A 22,004-nucleotide genomic window follows, 5' to 3' on the forward strand; every position below is an offset into this window, starting at 1 on the left:
TGAACAATGGTGCGGGGCGGGGGGAGGGGGGGACCCCAGGGGTCTGAGGGAGCCTGCCTTGGGGGAGAGGGCCAAGCAGTTACAGAACAGACAATGGAGATTGGGTGCTCCTAACGTTGCACTTGGAGCTTCCTTCTGTCAAAGCTAGCGCAGAAAACAGACCAACGTGACTTCCACTCACGTGTTGGTGGATTTTTGAAAAGCAATTTTGCAGAGCATCAAGACCTTAAATGTGTTCCTATTTGTTATGTAATTTCGGCCTTAGGAACCGGCCCAGTCATTCGGGTTACCGAGGATGAAATACACTCACTCCAATTCTCTCAAGAAACATTATTAAGAGGCTACAGACACAGAAATCCAGGAAGGTCTAGACATCCCAGCCTGGGAAGTGCAGACCCAGGCAGCTGTGGGTTTCACAGAGGTTTCTCCACGTGCCACCCTTACCCCTAGTACCTGGTTACCCCCGGGTCTGCGCCAGCCTTCCTCTACCATCCGACTCCGGCTTACTTCGCTCCCACAGCCACAGCCATCCGGCAAGACCACCTCTTAGTTGACTTTCTCAGCACTTCCTTGGTTGAACTGTGAGAACGAGAATCTGATTGGCCAGATCATCTTTCCAAACGAGGCAAAGTAATGGGTGGGCTGCCCTAGGATCAGATGTCCTCCTGCGGCCCAATCAGCTGGGGGAAGAGGGAACAGCCCGCTCCTAGCCGCTGGGCGCAGAGAGGGATGGGGGGCAGTTTTCCGCATAAAGGACTTGGGCTGGCAAATGCCGTACTGGACATCTCCAAGGAACCTAGGGAAAAAATTCAGAGGTGAAGCCAAGAGGTGCATTAAAGTGTTTTCACAGCGCGCACACACGAATTTTGAAAAGCCCTAGAGACCACCAACGGTGAGCAGTAGGATAAATCCTAGGCTGCCTGGGTATGGGACTTTGAAGGGTACTGAAGAACACGGGGAAATGCCCACAAGAGAGCATCACATGAAAGAGCAAACCATACAGCTGCATGTACAGTGTGATAAGAATTCTAAGAAAACAGACCTGCTTATGTTTATTTTTTAATCTGTAAGGGAAAGCTAACGGTTAGTGGTGCGATGACTGTAGTGAGTTAAATGTTCTTGATTTCGTCTCTTAGCTTTCAAACGTCGCAACACGAACTGATACTATTTTTACAGTGAGGGGGAAATACTAAGTGTTAAAGCTCACGTTCCTCAACTGGGTCTCTAGGGGCTGGTCAGCTGGCGCGGGCCCTTCCCTCCCGGCTCTCCGCCCAGGGGGCCCGGGGCCACGTCTGCCCTCCCGCGGTCGGAGCGGGCGGGGGCGGCGCCTCTCCCCGCGTTTCCCCTGCTTCAGCCTCGAAGAATGTCACTTTTCTGGACCAGCCGCAGTCTTCACCCCACACTTTTCTAACCAAAAAAGTCTGGCTTTTGGCGCCCTACCTCGGGTCGGGCTCCCCAGATGCACTTTTCCCCGGGATCCGCGCAACCCTGTCCAGCCTGCCTCCGCCCGGGATCCGCGCTCCCCGCCCGGTCCGCAGCGCCCTCTCCGGGATCCGCGCTCCCCGCCCGCCCCGCTGCACCCTCCCCTCCCGGGATCCGCGCTCCCCGCCCGCCCCGCTGCACCCTCCCCTCCGGGGATCGGCGCTCCCCGCCCGCCCCGCTGCACCCTCCCCTCCCGGGATCCGCGCTCCCCGCCCCCGCCCGGTCCGCAGCGCCCTCTCTCGGGCGGCTCCGCGCTCCCCGCCCGCCCCGCTGCACCCTCCCCTCCCGGGATCCGCGCTCCCCGCCCGCCCCGCTGCACCCTCCCCTCCGGGGATCCGCGCTCCCCGCCCGCCCCGCTGCACCCTCCCCTCCCGGGATCCGCGCTCCCCGCCCGCCCCGCTGCACCCTCCCCTCCCGGGATCCGCGCTCCCCGCCCGCCCCGCTGCACCCTCCCCTCCCGGGATCTGCGCTCCCCGCCCGCCCCGCTGCACCCTCCCCTCCGGGATCCGCGCTCCCCGCCCGCCCCGCTGCACCCTCCCCTCCCGGGATCCGCGCTCCCCGCCCGCCCCGCTGCACCCTCCCCTCCGGGGATCGGCGCTCCCCGCCCGCCCCGCTGCACCCTCCCCTCCCGGGATCCGCGCTCCCCGCCCGCCCCGCTGCACCCTCCCCTCCGGGGATCGGCGCTCCCCGCCCGCCCCGCTGCACCCTCCCCTCCCGGGATCTGCGCTCCCCGCCCGCCCCGCTGCACCCTCCCCTCCGGGGATCCGCGCTCCCCGCCCGCCCCGCCTACTTCCGCTCCCCGAGCGGCCCGGACTCTGCCCTGCTGCAGGGCCCCCGCCGGCCATGGCTCCGCTCCGTTTCTCGGCCAACGTGTCGTGGCTGTTCCCCGAGCTCCCCGGGCTCCCCGCGCGGCTGCGGGCGGCCGGCAGCTCGGGCTTCGAGGCGGCCGAGGTGGCCTGGCCGTACGCGGAGCCGCCCGAGGCAGTGGCTCGCGCCGCGCGGGAAGCGGGGCTGCGGCTGGTGCTCATCAACACGCCCCCCGGTGCGCCGCGGGGCTGGGGCGGGGGCGGTGGTGAGGCCGGGGCGGCGGGCCGGGGCTGAGGCCCGTTCTCTCTCCGCAGGGGACCGAGAGAAAGGGGAGATGGGGCTGGGGGCCGTCCCGGGGAGGCAGGCGGCCTTCCGCGAGGGGCTGGAGCAGGCAGTGCTGTACGCCCGGGCCCTGGGCTGCCCCAGGTACCCTCCCGTCCTCCCTCCTCCTCCCCCTCTCGCCCGGCCTCCTCCAACACCCTGCCCCGCGGTTGGGGTCTGGGAGAGAGCACCCAGGTTGCAGAGGGTCCGGAGTCAGTGCCCGGGCCCTTCACTCCTCTAGCCCCGAGCCTTTGTAAATCGCCTTTTGTGTCTTATTGGCCCGTGTCCTCAATTTGCTCCTCTTTCACGCTGGGACCCCATGCCCGGAGCTGGCCTGCCAGGGAGAGAGCAAAGCCAACCACCGAGTGGTCCACTTGAGTAAGGGTCAGTTTATGGTAGCTGTGGGAGCCAGCAGACACCTGTCGGGGAGCAGAGCCGGATACAGGTAGTGATGTTAAACTGGGTCTCAAAGGAATGAACAGGTGAGGGGCACTGGGGCAAGGATGCAGTGGCCAGAGACCGGCGCGCGTGCTCAGCAGAGTTCCCGAGGCTCAGACATTGCCTTTGGACTTGGGTGTGGCCAGGAGGGAGGAGGTGATGGCAGGAGGAGGCGCGGGGCTGATCAAATAAATGTCAAATCCCGCTGAAATGGGCTGAGCTGGAACTGGCAACGGGGGTCCTCACTGGTGAGTGGTGGGGGCAGAAAGCAGATGGGAAGGACGGAAGGAACAGATGCCGGAGGTGGAGACAGGCAGCTCGGAATATTTAAGGGAACGGGTCAAAGTACTTGTTAGCAAGTGAGGCCGACACACGTTTATAGCCCAAGGAGAGGGCGACTGGGAAGGAGAGGTGGAGAGGACAGTGAGGGGTCTCTGACGCAGGAGGATGGTGTGACCCTCAAAGGTGTCTGGAAAAGGGTTTGGCCTCAGGCTGACACAGGAGGATCAGTCAGGCCACTGAGCATGGCGGCCAGGTGACCAGCTATTGGGGTGCGGGCGGGTAGAGGTGGGAGCACAGCTGGAAGGGGCGCACCCAGGGAGCCAAGGAGCAAGGGCCCTGTTTTCAGGATGGACTCCCCAGCCCCCTCCAGTGCCATCTTCCCCCAGGATTCACCTGATGGCTGGCCGAGTACCCCAGGGGGCTGACCGAGCAGCAGTCAGGAGTGAAATGGAGACCGTGTTTCTGGAGAACCTGAGGCACGCTGCTGGGGTTTTGGCTCAGGTGAGGCCAAGGCCATAGAGCCACACACATATGCATGTGAACGCCTGTGTGTGCAGAGGGAGGGGGGCGCTGGCCCAGCTCAGAGGGAATGGTGAGGCGCTTCAGTGGCTGGCTGACAGCGGAGCTCTGCTCACTGGTCCACCGTGGTGCTAGGAGAACCTCGTGGGACTGCTGGAGCCCATCAACACCCGCATCACAGACCCCCAGTACTTCCTGGACATGCCCCAGCAGGGTAGGACTTGCAGCCCCGTGCCCCCTCCAGGCCCCTTTGATTCTTGGGTTCCCCCTGGGGCTCACGGCCCCCTCCCCGGGCTCTCTCCCAGCGGCAGCCATCTTACAGAAGGTCGGAAGACCCAACCTCCAGCTGCAGATGGTAAGTGGAACAAAGGGAGTGCTGCTCAGGAGGCCCGTGTGCTCCATGTCTGGGGAGGACGGGCCGCAGGGTGTGATCCAGTATTCTCTACCCAGGACTTGTTCCACTGGCAGATCATGGATGGGAACCTGACAGGAAACATCCGGGAGTTCCTGCCCCTCGTGGGTGAGAGGGGTCTCTGATCTCCTTCTGGTCTGCTGTGCTACTCCTGTCCTCCCCCCAAAATGTGTCCATCGGGCCTCAGCTGGAGCCTGGGTCCCACACCTGCCACATCTGTCTGTCTCCAGGGCACGTGCAGGTGGCACAGGTCCCGGGCCGAGGGGAGCCTGACAGCCCTGGAGAGCTGAACTTCCCCTATCTATTCCAACTGCTGGAGGACGAAGGCTACAAGGGCTTTGTGGGCTGCGAGTACCGGCCTCTAGGTGAGGGGGTGCTGGGGCTCCGGGCCTGGCCCTGGGGAGGGAGCTCTGGAGGGACAGCTGCTCTACTGCTCTTCTCCTGGGGTGAATGCCACCGCCTCCCCCTCTCCTCAGGAGACACCGCAGAGGGCTTGAACTGGCTTCGTTCCTACTGGGAGAGGCGGGGCCGCCCACAGGCTGGCCAGTGAGGTCCTGCCCCACGCGCACTTGTAGGACAGTGCACCCAGCATCCTCAATCTCTAGAATTAAAGAGCTGCTGCTGAACGTCTCTCCACGCGTGTGTTATTGGGTGGGCGGGGGCGCAGTGTCTAACCCTGCAGGCTCCGGCTCAGGTACCCCAGTCTCTGGCACCAGTGCTGCAGTGCACGTGGGGGGGTTTGAGCCCACCTCCTCATTTACACACCAGAAACCAGAGGTCCGAGAGCAAAGGGACTTGCCTGTGGTCACAGGGGCTTCAGAGGCAGCGCTGGGGTTGGAACCAAGGTGTCGTATCGCAACAGCAGCATCCCGCAATGATGTTCCAGTGGGAAATGAAGACCAGGGGGCTCACAATGGGGGCGGAGGGGCTGACAGCAATCCAAGACTTGGAGGCAGCATTCAGGCAGAGGGGCTCTCAGGGGTGAGTGCTCGCCACCTGGTGTGAACTCCTGGGACTTCACCAGGTGAGCAGGAAGGTGGAGTCCCTTTCTGGAAGGGTCCAGGGGCCTGAGGGGAGATGGGTACCTCAGGGAGCTGACCTGACCCTCTGGAGCCCCAGGCCGGCCAGCAGTGGCAAGTGCTCAGGAGGGCAGCTCCCACTGAGGGGCTGGGGCTGCAGACCCCGGAGATCTAGTCACAAAGCTTTGGCTGTCTGTCCTTTAGTGTCCGGGCCTGGAAGGGCTGGTCAGTCCTGCTTCAAGTGGGCCATCTTACAGACCCCCATGGCTTGAGGAACGGACATTCACTGGTCTGGCCCTCAGAGGAGGCGGGTCCAGAGGGTGAAGCAAGCTGTGTTGATGACGGACTCGAGGTGGTGGTAGGTGGAGACCAGCTGGGCCGGAGGGCTCTCGCTGTCCTGGGGCTGTACCGGGAAGGGCTCTCGGAAAACCACTGTCAGAGACTGTGGGGAACATGGCAAGGGTGCGGTGGTGAGAGGAGGGAGGGTAGGCACAGGGAGCAGGGCTCCCAGCCTCAGCAGGTTCTGGAGGAGCCTCCCACGAGGCAGACAGAAAGCCCTTCCCTGCTGTCCTCACCGTCTTTCCCAAGTGGGAATCCAGAAACACCAGCACGAAACAGTCCGTGAACTTCTGATTCAATACAACCTGCAGTGAAACACAAAGTGACATGGGGAGTGAGGTCACCTGAGGCAGCCTCCACCTTCCTTCCTTGAGGCCATGCTGGAAGCGCGACCAGTGTGAGGAAGGCCTGCTTCCATAGCCACACCTGAGCCCGTCTGCAAGCCACTGGCCTGGGCCCCTGCCTCTAAACTGAACCTCAGTCCACATCCTGGCTGGCTCCCCGTCAGCCCGACCAGCCTCAGCAGAGGGAGGGGGAGGCGCCTGACTGGAAGGCTTCACAGCTGGTCCACCGAGAGGCCCTGCACAAAGCTGGCACGCCAAAGCCCATCAGTGACAGAGAGCTCTCTACCCTTGGCACAACCCCTTGCCTCCTGTCGGGGGTCTTGTCTCTGACCCCCTGCGACTGTCCCTTTGCTTGGCTCTGTGATCTCTTCCAGGTGATTCTTTCTGCTCCCAGGCTTCAGTGACCACCTGTTCTTGTAGATGCTACCCAGGTCTCTCTCTCCTGGGCCCAGGTCCCCAGCGTGCATATACCTTCTAGAATGTGGTCCCAGGAGGGCCCCATGGGCCTCCGATTCAACTTGTCACCCTTCTCTCAAAGCCGCCCCTGCTTCAGCACGCCCACCACCCACAGGAGCACCCCATCTGCTCCCACTGCCCTGCACAGCCGCAGCCTCACCAGCTCACCTCAGCGTCCCAGGATGCCCCTTTGCACCCTGAAACTAGCCTACTCACGAGCAGGTGTCGCGGGACCCCACCCCACGGACCAGCTCCTACTTTTTTTGAAGTCGTCTTCCGAACATCTCCCCACAACCACTGTTCTCATCAGGTCCACCTCTTCGAGTCTCTTAATCCCCAGGCCCTGGCCACTGGAGCCCCTCCCTCTCCACCTGGCTCAGGCAGTGATCTCAGCCTCTCATGTGCACCTGGGGAATGGGCTAGAAGGCACGTGCTGAGGCAGCAGATTGGGGCTGGGGCCTGAGAATCTGCATCTTGGCAAGCTCCCAAGTGCTTGCCGTTGCTGCTGGTATAAACACCACACCTGGGGTAACAAAGCTCTAAAGCCCCAAAGCCTAGGGGCTTCTGGGCCCTAAGACCAACCACTGATGAGCTTCCCAGAGCTTGGCCCTCAGGATCTCTAGCCAAAGGCTTGTGTCTGAGTTTTTAAGGTCAGAGGTCTAGGTCGTTCTCACAGATCTTGTGTCGAGGGTCAGTGCTCAGTGCGTGAAGAGGAGTACCTGGATCCTGTTCTATTTAGGCCTCCCGCCAAAGCAGTCCTTGTTTAGAGGGGCTGGGGTTCCTTTTGGGGGACACCTGTTGTCTACCCTTTGAGAGGTGGCTCAGAGACTTACCAGGTATTGAGTTCCCAAGTCTGGGCTCTGGAAATGGCGACAGCTCTGAGGAAAGCGGCTTAGGAGAACCTTGATCAGGCTCTGGTACCAGGAGACCGTCATAGACAGGAAGCAGTCCTAGGGGAAGTCAGGGGCTGGATCTGCTGTCCCAGAGCCACCTGAGACCTCCACACCCTCTACCCCGGCTGCTGCTAGGATCCCTAGAATCCAAACCAGCCCCTTCTAGAACCCACAGCTGCTTACCAGCTGGGGGTCAATGTCCCCAATGGATTTGGCATGGACTGCCTCCAGGAGCTCCTCCAGCTCAGCCAGGGCCAGGCGCCCCCCTAGCCGTAGCCGGTCAGGCCCCGGAGGCTCCAGCAAGAAGAGGCGCTTCCAGAGGGTGTCCCGCCGGCAGTGCCCACCGGCCAGCCGGACCAGCTGGGCCAGCCGTGCCCGTGCCACGCCCACCTCTGCAGCCAGTGGGGGGAACAGCGGAGCCGGTCCAGAGGGCAGGCCAAGCCCGGAGGCCTCCCCAGGACTAGCAGCTGAGCTCCCAGGAGCTTCTGGCTCAGGGGGCAGTGTGGGTGGCTTCCGGAACCGTCGCACGTCAGCCGTGAGTCTGGGGAAGAGTTCCCGTTGGCTGGTGAGCACCACGAAGAACTGCAGCCTGGGGCAGGGAGAGGGTGGGAATGTGCTGACCAGGGCAGGGGACACACAGAACAAGGGCACAGGGGACGCTGGGCAACGAGCGCATTGAAGGTGGGGGATCTGCTGACCGCAGGACATGCCGCTCGGCTTCTCCTTGCTCTTCAAAGGGCACGGCACAATGACACACCAGCAGAGACACATCAAAGTCATCCTGGTGACGAAGTCCCTCAGAGTCCAGGTAGGAGCCAGAGCTGCACAGTGGGGATGGGGAGATGCCAACCCTGAGGTTCTAGTGAGGGCAACCCCAGCCCTCTGGCTCCCGAAAATGCCAGTCTCCCTACTGCCCGGACAGCCTTGACCTGGGCTCCACCCGAGCAGGTGCTGATGCTCCCCTGCCGCTTCACCTGTGCCACGCTGATACCAGGGCATATTCATTATGTTCTGGGCCTCCTGGCCGGGCCATCCGCAATGGCTTCATGTGGTAGGAGCTGGCATGGTCAGCTACGTAGTTGTACAGCTGGTGGGCAGCAATGAGTGGTGTGGAAAGCTCCAGTGTTCCTGAGGGGCAAGTTGTCGGAAATGCTGAGGCTAGGACAGACAGACTAATAATTGCTGGGATGGGGGACAGAAGCCCCTAAGGCTCCAACAGGTGGATTGGCTCTACTTTTCTGGGGGCTCCTAGGTCCTGGAGGACATCAGGATGGGCCCAATGTGGCTCAGGACAGATAGAGGACAGGGTACACATGGCAAATGATCTAAACTTTGATATGAAACAGTATGAAGAACGTAAGCGGAAGACAACCCAGAGACAAGGGGACACGGTTCAAGTGACATGAGGTGAGTAACAGTATGGGACAGGAGGGGCAGGGTCTGGCCTAGGAAGTGGTCCCATTGGCCCTGGTTTGGAGATCCCTTGGGGTCTGTCCCATTTCTGGTTCACCAGCTTGCCCTTGGGCACCAACCTTGATAAATGTGATTGCGGCCAAAGTGGGGCCCGTCGGGGTGGTGGGCCAGGAAGTGCCGCAGGAAGGTGGTCAGGTGGTAGCCGTGCCGCAGCACCAGGTGGGCGCCCAGCACGTGCTGGTGCACGAGGCGCAGGTGGAAGTCATAGCTGAACGAGTGCACGTGCATCAGGTCGCGCACCTTGTCGCATTCCTCAGTGAACAGCATGGACAGCTGGGGAGTGGGCAGCAGGGGACCGGGTCAGGAGGTGGCAGGCTGCCCAGCACACTCCCCCCACTCTCCCTTCCATGGGAAGCGAAATTCAAGATTGCCTCTGTTGCTGTGGGCCCAGGGGAGCCCCTCTGCTGGGATGACTTCTACAGGAAGCCCTCCTCGGTATATTCCCTTCTTCACCCAGTACTATGATTTGGTTTACGTTGCAACGATGACTATTTTGATAGAAGGGCCTTTTCACTGGATCCCAGATTCCGCTGCAGTCTGGCCCAGATTCACTGATGCAAAAAATACTCATTTAGTGCCCACCAGGTACTGTTCGAGGCGCTGGGGATACACTGGGAAGTGAGCAAACCCTGCCCTTGAGAGCTTACATCCTAGCGGTGGGCAGTAAGACAACCAATGCCAGGCCGCAGAGATGAGTACGTAGCATGTTAGAAGACGGTGGTATGGGAAACCTAGTGAGGCACTGTGGTTTTACAAAGGTGGCCAGGCAGGTGATGTACTAGTAGGAAGTCTTTCCTGGCTCCTCTCATCTCTCCAGCCTGACCTTCCCACCGAACTACCTGCTCTTCCCAGTACATCGTCTGTTCTCTTCACATTTTTGTACCTGCTTGTTCTCTCTGCCTGGAATGTTGCTCTCTGTTCCCCAAATCTAGCTCCTACGTGGTTGTAAAGCGTCTTCTGGGACGTCCTGCCAAGGCGAGGCCAGGGTGGGCCTCCTCTAACTGATCTGTGAATGAATGCATGAACCACAGACGGAGGAAGAAAGGAAGACAGAGATGGAGCTGGTGCTTCTCCTGGTGGACGTCACCGTCACTGAGAACGTGTTAGCAGCTGGATCTGTGCTGCTGGGCTAGCAGAATCTACACGCCTGTGCCCTCGGAAGCATGGTGCACATGAGTTCCGAGGAAAGGACAGAGCTGGCTCTGGGAGATGGGACAGCCCAGGGGTCAGGGTAGCTGTGTGGTCCTGGCTGAGTCACATCTCGGCTTCACCTCCCTCAACCACACACAGATAAAGCAGAGGTCTTCATAAACTAGAGAACACGGGATAAGCTGAACTGCCCACGGATTATGATTATTAGAAGTGCTAGAGCGGTGCCTGGGCAAGGGGCTCGGGATGCTCACGGAGGAGGGGAAGAGGAAGAGAGGAAGACCGGGGCCAGTGGGGGGTTGGGGGGAGGGCTAATTCAGGCTCAGAGACATGGCTGACTTCACTGTCAGGGAAGATGCATGAAGACGTGTCACCTGAGGGTTCCTGGCCCACAGCCCCAGTCCCGCCACCGACGGGCATGTGCCCAGAGCACGCACTTTACCTCTGTGCACGTTGGTCTCCTTATGTGTACAGCAGGAGGAAAACTCTCCTCTCCGCTGAGTATACACACTCTGTGCTTAATAACAATAGCAATGGTACCGAATTTAGAAATCCAAGTAGGGTCAGAGAGAGCCAAGCTGGATGGAAATCAGGGGCAGGAAACCACAAGGACTTCAAGAGGCTCGAGAGTCTCACAGTGGGTCCTTCCCGCCAGCACAAGAGTAAAGTGTGAAAGCATACCTGCCCGTCCAGAGCTCCCTTCGGAGCACTCTGGCCCAGGTAGGTTCCTGCACGTAGAGTCACCATGCCTTTCTGGGTCACCTTATCCCGTGAGGACTGGACTAGGTATCCATACTCAAGTCAAAGACAACCATCCACGGGTTGGATGTGAGCTCTCCAGATATGAGGAGGCCCAGGCAGACCAGGCCCAGTCAGACCCTCATTTCAAGAGCTAAGTGAGAGGCAAAAAGAAGGCACAGGCCCCCACATGACCTGCCTGGTGACTGATGGAGCTGAAGGAACTCAAGTACCAAGGGCTTTACGTTCCTGACCTCACTCAGTCCTGACTCATTCTGAGCACTCCTGGGTGCTGGGCTCTTGTGAGTACAGAGGCCCTGCCCTGAGGCCGACAGACAGGGACGTAAATAACCACTAAGTGTCAGGGGTGCGCTGGGTGGCTGGCGACTCTGGTCCTCATTCTAAGTGTTTGTGGCGATGCTGACAAAGCCTGGCTGTCTTCAGCTCTAAGACCAGGACTTCCTGCAGCACAGATTACCTACCATGTTCAAAAGTCCTCACTGACCAGCTATGGGTATGGATTGATCACGCTACCGGGCTCCTGTCAGTGCCATAATGACCAAAGGACCAGACCAGCCTCCAGTGCTGAGGTTGAATACAGCTCTGGCCCACTGAGAGAGTGAGGCTGATGGGTAGATGACTAGTCATGGCACCAGAATGACCACTGACCTATCCAGCCCATAGCAACAAATCACCCCAGCCCAGACCACCCGTGCTTTCCTCTTTCTGGCCACAGCACACTGGGGAAGCCCTATGCCTGAGATCCCCTTATTTTCTCTGTCCCCACCACATACCTGAGAGTTGACAGCTTGTCCCATGGGGATTCGGGAACATTCTAGGGCAAACTGTTTGACACAGAAGTAACAGCCCTGGAGAGAGGTGAAGATGAGGTCAGGAGGGCAACAGACCGGTGGACCTACCTCTCCCCACTCACTGTTCCTCATGCTCACCTGAAAAGCCAGCTCCATGAGGATGATGCCCCCGGGTAGTGCCCGCTGCAGGTGGTAGGTGGTGACCGGAGAGCCAGTGCTCTAAAGAAAGGATAAAGATAAGGGTTCAGGGGCAAAGTTTGGGGGTTCACCAGCCTCGAACCAGTAGGGGAGTCCTTGGGTCGATGATTCTGGCTCAGAGACACTTGGGTCTGGGGCATCATTGATTGCACTATCAGGGAAGGTACGCAATGATACACTACCTTGGGGCTCCCATCACTCTTGGTTTTAGGACAGGAAAAGGAGCCACGACCCTCCGTTCCAAGGATAGCCATGGCTCTCAGCCGGCTGGTGCTGCAGAAAAAGAAGAGGGAAGAGGATGAAGCAGCCCAGCGGGCGAGGCGGTACAGCCAGCAGACCCACAATTGATTTCATTGGCAAGGCGTCTTGCAGAAGTGGAAATGGGGCCAGAGAAGGGAAGGACCTGCTTGGGGTACTGTGTTAGGTAAGTGGCTGGGACTAGAGTCTAGGTATAGAGTCTAGGCAGCGGGGCTCTCTCCTGAGTGCTCCGTGGAGAGGTGGAAAGCAGGCCCTTCTCCCTGCAGGTTAGGGCATAAGAGGCTGCTGAGACTACGGGGAGACATGGTGATGGGATGGAGATGTCCCCATACTGGGGGCTGTGGGATGGGAGAAAGAAGAGGCTGATGCATGTCTAAGATTTCAGAAGAAAAAATTCAAGGACATGCTCAATGCCCTTGTTACCTACTTTTCTCTGAGCAGGAAAAGAGGTTCTCTTTTGACTGAGGAATGGCAGTGTCAGGGTCCCATGGGCCTACTCAACTCAGGCAGATGGAGAAGAGAAGCAGGGAAGGAACCATGAGCAAGGAAAACAGCAAGGGCCAATAGGAGGTGCTCATTACCCCAGAGCTCTAAACCGCCAGAGCTCTCGCTGGCAGGCTGGGGTGGGGTGTGTCAAAGCCTCAGGGGAAAAGAAATGTTAAGTCCTCAAAGAAATTGGAACAAGACTTAAGCAATGACTGGTGATGCTTCACGAATGGTGAGAAAGGAAGGCTTGACTAAAAATTTGGTTCTAGAAATATGTTTTTCATCCCAGTGTTTTTTTTGTAAAATTGCTTTATTTTACTTTTTAAAGTAGGCTCCGCAACCAGCATGGAGCCCCACGTGGGGCTTGAACTCATGAGATCAAGACCTGAGCTGAGATCAAGAGTTGGACACCGAACAAACTGAGCCACCCAGGTGCCCCCAGAATCTTTGGTTTTAAAAAGGAACCCAGAGTTTTGGGAAGAGCTTCAAACTGAATGGAAAGTATGGAAACTAAAGTCTCTCAGAGATGCTGCTTTAGGGAGACCTGTCAAGGCAGCAAGCAGAACTCCTGCTCAGGTCCTGTTGCCCAGAATGAGAGGGGTGGGGTCCCAGAGGAGCAGGCCTGGGAGCTGGAGAGCTGGTTTCAGAAAACATTAAGGAGTTGGAATTGACTTTCTGGGCCAAATGGTGTCCTGAGTAAGGAAGTACAACTTACACACAAAGGTTAACTGTGTGCAACATGAACAGGTACGTTCCCACAGCCACTGGGAAGGGGCTGAGAACAGAATCTGGAGGCCCAGAGGTTGTGAGGAGCACAAAGCAGGGGCCACAGAAACGGGTGAGATTTGACACAGGACAGGAAAGGTGGTTGTGGATGTGTCACTGTGCTCCAGGAACCTGAAAAGTGGTGACAGAGAAGCTACTTACTTCCCTAGACTCAGACCTGTCACTACTGCCCAAGAACGGGCGGGAGGATGGTGATACAGGTAGGCCACAGGGGTCGCTGGTGAGAGAGACAACTCAGTGAGGACAGGGCTTTCTGGGCCACGAGCCATGTGAAATACCCAGAGAGGCCCGTGCGGCGACTGGGCCAGGCATCACTAAGCCCCAGATCCAGAGGCCTGGCAGTTTCTAGTGCATGAATGCACGCCAGCACGTCGGCATACAAGACATCCATGGGCCTGAGCCTGTGAGGATGTAACGGCTGTGCGTACAAATGTGTAGGTCATCCTCTGAGATTCAGAGGGTGTGCCTGAACCCACAAGAAGGTTCTCCAGACCCTCGTGTATGCGTTCGGCCTGGTGAGATGGACAGGCACGAGGTCCACGTTGTTTAAATGTGGCCCAAGGCAAAGGAAAGAGGGTGTGTGGGGCCTCATCTGCAGTGAAGGACCGGGGGTTGGGGGGGGATGGAGGGGGCTCACCTGCGGGCAGGTGAGGGAGGCCGCAGTGGCACCAGCACAAAGCCCATGCTCTGCAGATACTGCACGTACTGCTGCAGGAAAGCCAGGCTCAGCTCCTTCAGCCAAGGTTCCTCACGGGCACCTGGTGGAGGCGCATCTGAGGATTCGCAGCTTGCGGGGGCCTCCCGGCTCCCAGCCCCTGCCTCGGGGCGATGGCGCCGCTGTGGGGGTGGAGATCAGGAAGGCTCCAGCCGCTGGCACCCACATCACAGGGTGGAGAAATGGAAGGCACGAGGTAAAGGGAGGTCCCACGGGAGAAACCCAGGAATCTGGAGCCTCACCTGGCCGTCCAGGGGTCCGGAGGTCTCTGGGGGCCCATGCAGCCAGGCAGCTGGGTCGAAGAGCAGGGCCGTTGCGCAGTAATGCACCAGGCGGGATGACTGCTTTAGGGTCTCCAGCTCCGTGGCCTGGGGAGATGAGGCGGTGAGGACTGGGAGGGTAGCCAGGAAAGGGTCACGGGTGCTCACGCAGGACACGGGCTTGGGCCACTCACACTGATAGGCATGCTGGCTGGGGCGGAACGCTGCTGCCAGGTCACAAACAGGTTCTCCATCTTCATCTGGCGCTCCAGCTCTGGGGGTTGCAGGCATTAGTCATGGCCCCCAGGAACTGTCCCCCTCCCTCTCACACTCCATAGATGCCCCTGCCCGGCCCAGGACCTCACCCCTGCGCTCTGCCATCTTGATCTCCAGGAACTGCTGGCCGTGGTAGGTGACAGGATCAGGGGGTCTGGGCACAGGACCGAGTGAGGAGCTGGGGCGGGCAGCTGTGATATCCCTCAAGGCCTCATCGAAGGGGAACGTGTCCAGGGGAAGGGGGCCCCCACCCCGAGAGGACGCACTCAGCCGGCCCTGCTCGCGGCTCAGCGGTGGGCTTGCACTCCGGATGAGGGTCTCCGCTTCCATGGTTGGCAGGAGGAATGGGTTTGGCTCCTGAGCAGACAGAGTGCCACGATGGGTTCATGGCCGTTGCCTCCAGAGCCTCTCTCACCTCCCCCGACTCCTCTGCCTGCAGCCCGTCCCCTCTCCCCTACTGCCATACTGGCACTTCCCGGAACTGATCCCTGCAGAACCAGAACTAGAGGGGGGTGCCCGAGGCACGGGCACCTTTTCATCCCGCACCGGGAAGTCCAACTGGCCGTAATGATGGAAGAGCCCGAGCTTCTGGCTGAGGAGGCAGAAGGTGAGGTGGGCGCGCGAGTTCTGCCACTGTACGAGGCGGACGAGCGCTCGGCCTAGGGCTGCTCCCAGGTCCGGAGCCCAGTTGTAGGTCAGCAGCTGCAGCTGGGAGTCGGGGTCGGGGTCAGCGAGGTCACTGAACCACCTCGCCTGCCCAGCCCCTGGCCCCATGTCTACCTTCTTGTCCACGACCTCCAGCAGCAAGAACCTCTGCCGGGGAGCGCTTCGTCCGGAGCTCCCGTCACCCCCTGGCTCAAAGCGCTGCACGGCTTTGGCAGCTACAGGGGAGAGCAGCTCGATAGGGGTCTGGAGGCAGAGCCCCTTGAGCCCACCCTGCCTCTGCAGGACTCGAAACTCACCCCCTCTAGGCCATGCCCTCACCCTGCTGGGTCGGTCTCCTCCACTGCAAGAAGTTCCTGCCCAGAAGGAGCAGATGCCGCTCGGCTGCTGGGCGTGGAGTCGGGCCCAGTTGTCCAAGGGAGCAAGGACTGAAGATCTCTGGTTCTGAACTCCTAGAAAGCAGACCATCTATGTGTGGCCCCATTCCCTGGCCACCACTGCCCAGGCCTAGCCCCTGCCTGTCCTAGCTCAGGCTCCACGAGACCCCCAAACTCACAAATGCTGCTCAAAGATGCGGACGCTGGTGTCTCCGGCCATTGAGGTGACCAGAGTAGTAAATTCAGAGAGGACAGATGGGAGGAGGAATCGGGACACCATGTGGGTGGAGCTCCTTGACACTGAGGCACAACCTGGAGCCAGGGCAGAGAAGTCAGGCTGGGGCCATAGCACGGGGACCAGGCCACGAGGGTGAGTGCGTGGGAGGGGGCCCTCACCAATCTGAACCATGAACTCCATCCAGCGCTGAGTCACACGAGCAAACACCGGCTGCAAGGTCCCCACCTCACCCTCTTCTAGCTGTGTGGTCCGGCGTCTGAAGACACAGCAGGTGTAAGACCCTCGCCTCCACATGTGACACGTGTGTGTTCACACAAACCCCAAACCCAGCTGTGACTTCACATCCTCCTCCACCCTGACGCACCACCACACAACACACCTTTGTCTCTGGGCTCCAGAATCTGGGCCTGGTGCCCGCTCAGTTCCACCTGGAGTCCGAACACTTTCTGTTTTGTGACGCCTCCGGCCCCGGGTGTCTTCTGGCCGGTCCAGGACAATGTCATCAGTTGTTTTGGGAGAACCCAAGTCCCCACATTCTGTTTTACTCTAGGGGCAAGGCAGTGAATGAGGAAGTGCTGTTGGGAAGGGTGATGGCGTGGAGGATGGGGGCATTGTGGAATGGTAAGGAGAGCCTAGGGGCTCAGAGGTGCCGGCCGCAGCCTTGGGCAGGCCACTTGGCTTTTCCGAGCCCCAGCACCTGCACTGGTAAGAGCCCTACTTCTCCTGTGGGTGGCTGTGAGGGCCCCACGAGAGAAAGGGAAGTGAAGGCTTTTGCTAAGCTGGGCTCTCTTCATCCGAGAGAACCTGCCACACTCGGCAACCCCCCAAGGGACAGGCCATCTGGGGCAGTCTGCAGGGGAATGGAGGGGAGCTAGGAGGCAGGCAAGAAGGTAGACACCAAGTCCACCACCTCTTCCCATCCCCTTGTTACCAGCATATCCCAGAAGCTACGCCGGCCAGCTTTGCTGGGGGGAGTCACAGGCTCGCCAGGGCCAGGGCTAGGGCCAGGCCCAGGAGGAAAGGTGCTAGCTCGGCCCGCAGGGCTCTTGGTTTCCAACGACCCGCTCCTGAGACTTCCTGTGGACATCAGACATTACAGACTCCCGTCACTAACCATCAGTCCGTGTGTCAGACAGCCTAGCCCCGAGACAGGTGAGAGTGACTTGCCACTTTGCTCCTTATCCCGCCTATCAGTGAATGGCAGCGTACACAACTGACAGCTACCATGTACGTATGAAGGAGCTTCCTGAGGAGGAATCTCTCTCTTGAAGTGGGTGACCAGCTGCATGTATGTACTTCTGCTGGCATGTGGCCTTGCTGACGTGGAGAATAAAAGGATAACTGTGAGTGTGTACTTTGGAGAGAGCCTTTGCAATGCCTTCCCGAACCCCCATCCTTGGCAACCTCACCAGAGACGCTGTCTTGCCCTGGGCCTGGGATGTTCTCCGGATCCCATGTACCTGGAGATGTGTCCTCTGTGCACAGTGAGGCTGGCAGCAGCCGCAGCTCCATGATGGCATCAGCCAGGGCTTGGCGGGCTGCTCCTCGGAGCTTCTCCTCCAGCTGCACAATACTGATGTTGCCCTTCTCCCACACATCCAGTCGGAGCCATGGGGCCCCATTCTGAGCTGGAACAAAGAATGGGTGTAACATGAGGGTGCCTCTGGTTCCCACCCAGAGTGTTAACTGAATACCCCCTCCATTGACCAAGCTGCCCCACCTGAAGAACTGTCCGACACGAATGGGCAGCGAGTGACCTGGGTCAGTTGCTCAAATTCCTCCTCCTGCAGTGGGTCATGGGGCCCCGGAGAGGAAGGGGGCCATGATGCCAGTGAGATGGGGCTGCCCCCTTCATCCACGAAGGCTAGAGTGATGCAGGCGACCCCTGGGTAGAAATCCACAGGAAGACCCAGGTCTGAGACTTCTAGATGGCCCTGAGCTGCAAGGCTGGGAAAGGCCCTGTTGGCCATAAGGCAGGAAAAGGCTCTCCCACAGTCGGCAGGGGCCCAGGCTGGCGCCCTGCAGCGTACCTTTGCCACCGGTGCCCTGCCCACCAGGCTTGTTATACAAGTAGATGTCCAAGTCAGGGAGGCCACCTTGCGGTGGGAGCGGGTGCTGGGGAGAGAAGCACCACAGAGCACTAAGCCCCAGTGGGTAGACAGAAACCATCAGGGGATGGTGTCCACTGTGGGGCACGGCAGACAGGTATTCCTAGGAGCACAGGAAGATGCAGGCAGGCAATAAAGGTGTAGGAGGTGGGGGGAGGCATGGGTGTGTGTATACAGGTCCTTAGGCAGGGGGACACCACCTGTGGCACCCGCAGAGAACGGTCACACAGTGAGGGGGGTGTGGGGGCATCGGGGCACGCAGTGTGAGAGGGATTGAAACCTCACCTGGAAGTGGTTCCGGCTGTTGCTGTCCGTGTACTTGGGAGAGTGCAGGAAGATGAGCAGGTTCTGGCGCAGGTACCAGGCCAGGGCAGGAAGCCAGGGCCTGCAGGCGACAGGGAGGGCCAGGTGCAGCACTTCTGAGGGGAGGCTTCCGGGGGGCTGGATGAACTGTAGGGAGTGTGAAGGAAGGGGGGTCAGAGCTATATGGAGAGGGTGAAGCAGACACTGTCCCCGCACCCGAGCCTTGGAGGGAGGCTGAGGTTGGGAGAGAGCTGACCTCCACATCAGCGGGTGTCAGCTTGCAGTTCCGAACAAGCATGACAGTGATGACGTCCAGTGTAGCCTCGTCCAGGCGCCGACGCAGGACCCGTACTAGCTCATCTGTAATCTCAGGACCTTGACGCAGCCACAGAGTCACTGGCAGAGGATCCAGCAACCCCCAGACCAGCCCTTGACCCCCACACCTGAACAGTCCCCCACACACTGCAGGCGGCTGGCACCATGTTCTAGCTCTGCCAAGTTCTAGTTCACTATGTAACTGTGGACAGTGGAGTGTCACCTGTCAAAGCCTCAGTGTCCTCATCCATATGATGGGAATAATACCAACGTCTACCTCATACGTAATGGTCTGAGCCCAAGGCCAAGTACACATTAAGTCAGCCATAAGTATGAGTTGCAACATCCAGTTGCCGACTGGGTCCCTCGTGCTCACCATCTCCCAATCTGAACCCAGCACCTTCACCCCAAACCTGCCCTCGGTTTCCACCCACTGGAGCCACCATCCTCCCAGTCAGCCAGGCTAGACAGCTAGTGTTGGCTTTAATGGGTCCTCTCTCCAAGCTGCATTTCAATGAGCTGCAGTGCCTACCCTCTAAACATCACGGGGGTCTATTCTGCCTGGTTCCTGCTTGAGGGAAACCGGGAGCACAGCATGAGCTAGAGCGGGCAGGTGCCAGAAGTCTCAGGAGGATTCTGGAACCTCCTCTGGTTACTCCCCTGCCCCCTCCTCGTGGCGCTTACCTGCCTGTCCTACGCCGTGCACCAGCAGCTGGATATGCCTGTCCACTTGGCCCACAGGACGAGCAGCATCTGAACTGCGGCTAGAAGCCATGTCCAGGGGAGAACGAGGACCCTGCAGAGAAACATGGGTCAGGGCCCGGCTCCAGGGGGCCAAGTATGAGGGGAGCACAGAGGCCTTGGGGGGTGGGGAGGGGGTGATACGTGCCGATGTTTCCTCAGAGTAGATGGGCTCCTGGCTTCGTGACAGAGCCAGGGAGGGGGGCAGCGCGTCACCCTCCCATGATCGCTCGCTGCATGACGTCTCCAGGAGCCTGGGAGAGAGTGGCACAGTCTTTGGACATACGTCCTCTGCCCCTATCCTTGACCCCTGCTTTACCCCCTCTTCCCAGGGCCCACCCACATACCGCAGGTAGTACACAGCCTTCGTAGCTCGTTCCTGATAGACAAACATGTTCTTCCGGTTCACCACAGAGAAGGCATTGAGCACGGAGCGCAGGGCCTGGATGGCTGTGGAGGGACACGGGCTCAGGACGCCCCTTTCTCCAGATTCCCTCCCACTCTACCTGCCCTCTCTTGCCCGTCACACACCCCGAGAGACTCCCATGCTGGGACCCATTTTCAGGCGTGAATGGACGCGAATCACGGTTCCCCACACAACGTCACAGGAGAAATGGCCAGGGACAAACTGCATTGTGGCTGCTAGGTACCCTCGGGGTGCACAGCTCTCATCAGCAGCGTAATCTGGGGAGAAGGGAGACAGGGGGTCAGAAGCGGGACACAGCCTTCTGCTCTCGCTACTTCTCACTTATGAAACTGGTCTACTTGTCCTCACTCCTCAGGACTCCTTGGCCCTGTCTGTTACTCTGCAGGGGAGGAATGGCCATTCTGGGTAAGGCGGCAGGACCGTGCTCTTAGGAAGCCAGGTCACAGTACGAAGGCTCTCAGGGAGATGTGGAGAAGGAGCTAAGAAGAAGTGGCAGGTAAGACATGAGAAAATCCTTAAGATAACGTCGAGACGTTGCCTGTGTCATAATACATAACATAAACCCCCAGCTGTGTACTCACAGGGAGTAGCAATAGGATAGGAGAATAGGAGTTAGAACTGATAGGAGTGCTGATACACACCCGCAGAGTCAGGGAAAACACTGTGCACCGGAGGACAGCTACCCCAAAGAACCTACAGGGCAGTAGGGCAGAAAGCAAGAGCTCAGGGACACAGTCCAGCACCCTGTCTGACCCTTTCCAGGTTGCCAGGTTGCCAGGTTGATGAGCCTCCTGATGGCAGAGGGGGCCACCTGGTTTCCCAGAGAAGCCACTGCTGGATGTGAGCAGTGTTTAGAGCACACAGGGGGCTGCAGTTTGGAACAGAATGCTGGTTGTCCAGCAAAAACACGTGGACAGACTCTAATGAGGAAGGGCTGTCTCAGGGCTTCGACCAGTCTCCCATCGCATGCTGTCAGAAGGCATTTGAAGCAAAGGTGTGTGGCTGTCCTAGCACATGCTCCATGTGCGGAAGACACCATCAAAACCCTGGGAAGCCTGCTAATTAGGGGAATGGTGCTTTGATATAGAGCACATCTCAGGATGTGCTGAGAGACGCAGTGTCCGGAACTGTTAGGAACATTCACCTACAGACTTGGTGAGAATATTAAATATAGAAGTAGTCTGATTTTACTTTTAAACCGGATGGGAGAATTGCAAAGGAATGACATCATCATTTGGCTTTCCCCCCTGAGCTGGGGTGAGGGGTCATCAGGAGTAACAGAAGAGACAGGAGTGTCAAGACTTCATTAGCATCTCGAGTAGATTGTTAGGCTTCCTAACCATGACCAGAAGTCTCAGGAAGCCCAAAGGGGTCCTGTGCCTGCCCGTCAGGAGGGACAGCAGATTGGAAGGCAAATCCTCCTACTGGAAGGGCAGCAGCAGCCCATGAGGGAGGCTTCTGGGTGGGGTCTCACCATCGGTAGGCAGCGGTGCCCGCTGACGGGAGTGGAAGGGGGTCTCGCTGCGCCACAGATCTTCTTCGCTCTCGGCCACCAGAAGAGAGTTACACACGTGACTGTCATGGAGGTCCTGCAGAAGCAGCCGCTGGAAGGAGGAGCTGAGTATCAGGGAACTGAAACATTCCTCAATTCCTCATACATTGGTGGCAGTGGTCAGGGGTGATCAGAGGCCAGAGAGGATGCCCATTATCTTGGGGAGGGGGCGGGGTCAGCGATCAAGAAAGTATCAGTAATCACTGGGGAATCAGAGATGTGTCCCACAGTCACTGGGCTCAGGGCTCTGAACCCCAGGTTATGAACACTCGTCCCTCCTCTTTGCCAGAATCTGTTACCCAGCCTTCAGACCTCAGTTTAAAAATTCAATTTTCCCCGACACTGCAGAAGATCAGACCCCGTCATTTGCTCTTGTAGCAAGCAGTCTCTACTCTTCCTTTGTATGATTCTTCACAATTGTAATGGAAATAATTTGTGTAATTTAGTTGTTCAATGTCTATCTCCCCCATGCGACATAAGCTCCCAGAGTCAGGGTTTCCCTGTCTTGTTCACCATTATATCCTTAATGCTAGCACGGAGCCACAAGATGGAACAGCTAGCTCTAGTCAGGGTCTGGGAGAGTAACCTGCCTTACTGGGCGAGGGGAGGGAGCATTCCCCAGCTTGTAGAGCCCAGGGAGTAACAGTATCTCAGTAGGAAATGTCCAAGGCAGATTAAGAGCCTCTGAAGGTCAAGTCCTGGAAACTCCTGCCTCATCTGAGCAGTGTCCCATGCCAGAAAGCCCTGTCCCCAGGGACACCTGGGTGGCTCAGTGGTTGAGCATCTGCCTTTGGCTCTTGTCGTGATCCCGGGGTCC

At 58.8% G+C, this 22,004-nt stretch overlaps 2 protein-coding genes and 1 long non-coding RNA gene across 10 annotated transcripts in view; 1 reads left to right on the forward strand and 2 right to left on the reverse strand.

The window, feature by feature from the left end:
- Positions 1-315: 315 nt before the first annotated feature.
- On the reverse strand, positions 316-1,579 carry LOC112642641 (uncharacterized). The gene is made up of 2 exons (XR_003125358.3): positions 1,441-1,579; positions 316-796 (listed from the first exon to the last, which is right to left on the reverse strand). It is a non-coding gene; the product is annotated as an uncharacterized LOC112642641 (long non-coding RNA).
- Positions 1,580-2,274: 695 nt separating this feature from the next.
- Positions 2,275-4,891, forward strand: HYI (hydroxypyruvate isomerase (putative)). 4 transcript variants are annotated; one of them, XM_049094107.1, is made up of 8 exons: positions 2,277-2,524; positions 2,604-2,715; positions 3,651-3,831; positions 3,985-4,063; positions 4,155-4,204; positions 4,300-4,369; positions 4,492-4,626; positions 4,738-4,891. In XM_049094107.1, exons 1-8 carry the CDS (start codon positions 2,326-2,328, stop codon positions 4,809-4,811), a joined length of 900 nt encoding a protein of 299 aa, XP_048950064.1. In that variant the 5' UTR covers positions 2,277-2,325; the 3' UTR covers positions 4,812-4,891. The 4 variants fall into 4 exon arrangements, with proteins under 4 accessions (XP_048950063.1, XP_048950064.1, XP_048950062.1 ...); XM_049094105.1 differs by having other exon boundaries at positions 3,717-3,831; positions 4,318-4,369; XM_025420443.3 differs by having other exon boundaries at positions 2,281-2,524; positions 3,717-3,831.
- Positions 4,884-22,004, reverse strand: part of SZT2 (SZT2 subunit of KICSTOR complex) — a 51,349-nt gene continuing 34,228 nt past the window's right edge. The window contains exons 42-72 of one of the 5 annotated variants that reach the window (XM_025420437.3): positions 21,110-21,239; positions 19,740-19,892; positions 19,556-19,658; positions 19,357-19,462; positions 19,152-19,263; positions 18,409-18,527; positions 18,135-18,299; positions 17,772-17,856; positions 17,462-17,626; positions 17,202-17,369; positions 16,673-16,818; positions 16,121-16,287; positions 15,900-15,997; positions 15,683-15,815; positions 15,448-15,578; positions 15,244-15,344; positions 15,010-15,171; positions 14,553-14,820; positions 14,382-14,461; positions 14,170-14,295; positions 13,850-14,049; positions 11,865-11,955; positions 11,623-11,703; positions 11,467-11,541; positions 8,845-9,058; positions 8,287-8,440; positions 8,011-8,133; positions 7,496-7,901; positions 7,253-7,369; positions 5,856-5,924; positions 4,884-5,722 (exon numbers count right to left, since the gene is read on the reverse strand). In XM_025420437.3, coding sequence (XP_025276222.3) covers positions 5,579-5,722; positions 5,856-5,924; positions 7,253-7,369; positions 7,496-7,901; positions 8,011-8,133; positions 8,287-8,440; positions 8,845-9,058; positions 11,467-11,541; positions 11,623-11,703; positions 11,865-11,955; positions 13,850-14,049; positions 14,170-14,295; positions 14,382-14,461; positions 14,553-14,820; positions 15,010-15,171; positions 15,244-15,344; positions 15,448-15,578; positions 15,683-15,815; positions 15,900-15,997; positions 16,121-16,287; positions 16,673-16,818; positions 17,202-17,369; positions 17,462-17,626; positions 17,772-17,856; positions 18,135-18,299; positions 18,409-18,527; positions 19,152-19,263; positions 19,357-19,462; positions 19,556-19,658; positions 19,740-19,892; positions 21,110-21,239 — 4,392 coding nt within the window. In that variant the 3' untranslated portion in view covers positions 4,884-5,578. Of the gene's footprint in view, positions 5,723-5,855; positions 5,925-7,252; positions 7,370-7,495; positions 7,902-8,010; positions 8,134-8,286; positions 8,441-8,844; positions 9,337-9,668; positions 9,792-11,466; positions 11,542-11,622; positions 11,704-11,864; positions 11,956-13,849; positions 14,050-14,169; positions 14,296-14,381; positions 14,462-14,552; positions 14,821-14,994; positions 15,172-15,243; positions 15,345-15,447; positions 15,579-15,682; positions 15,816-15,899; positions 15,998-16,120; positions 16,288-16,672; positions 16,819-17,201; positions 17,370-17,461; positions 17,627-17,771; positions 17,857-18,134; positions 18,300-18,408; positions 18,528-19,151; positions 19,264-19,356; positions 19,463-19,555; positions 19,659-19,739; positions 19,893-21,109; positions 21,240-22,004 lie in introns of those variants that run through there. The other 4 variants (XM_025420439.3, XR_003125356.3, XM_025420442.3 and 1 more) reach the window with 4 other exon arrangements.

This window comes from Canis lupus, chromosome 15 (assembly GCF_003254725.2).
Source record: "Canis lupus dingo isolate Sandy chromosome 15, ASM325472v2, whole genome shotgun sequence".
Classification (NCBI taxonomy): Eukaryota; Metazoa; Chordata; class Mammalia; order Carnivora; family Canidae; genus Canis; species Canis lupus.

Excerpts from the sequence above, each read along its gene's own strand:
- HYI (XM_049094107.1), top strand. The coding sequence starts at position 2,326 with ATGGCTCCGCTCCGTTTCTCGGCCAACGTGTCGTGGCTGTTCCCCGAG. Across the intron at positions 2,716-3,650 it reads CGGGCCCTGGGCTGCCCCAG|CCAAGGAGCAAGGGCCCTGT; the intron begins GTACCCTCCCGT and ends GCACCCAGGGAG. Across the intron at positions 3,832-3,984 it reads CTGCTGGGGTTTTGGCTCAG|GAGAACCTCGTGGGACTGCT; the intron begins GTGAGGCCAAGG and ends CCGTGGTGCTAG.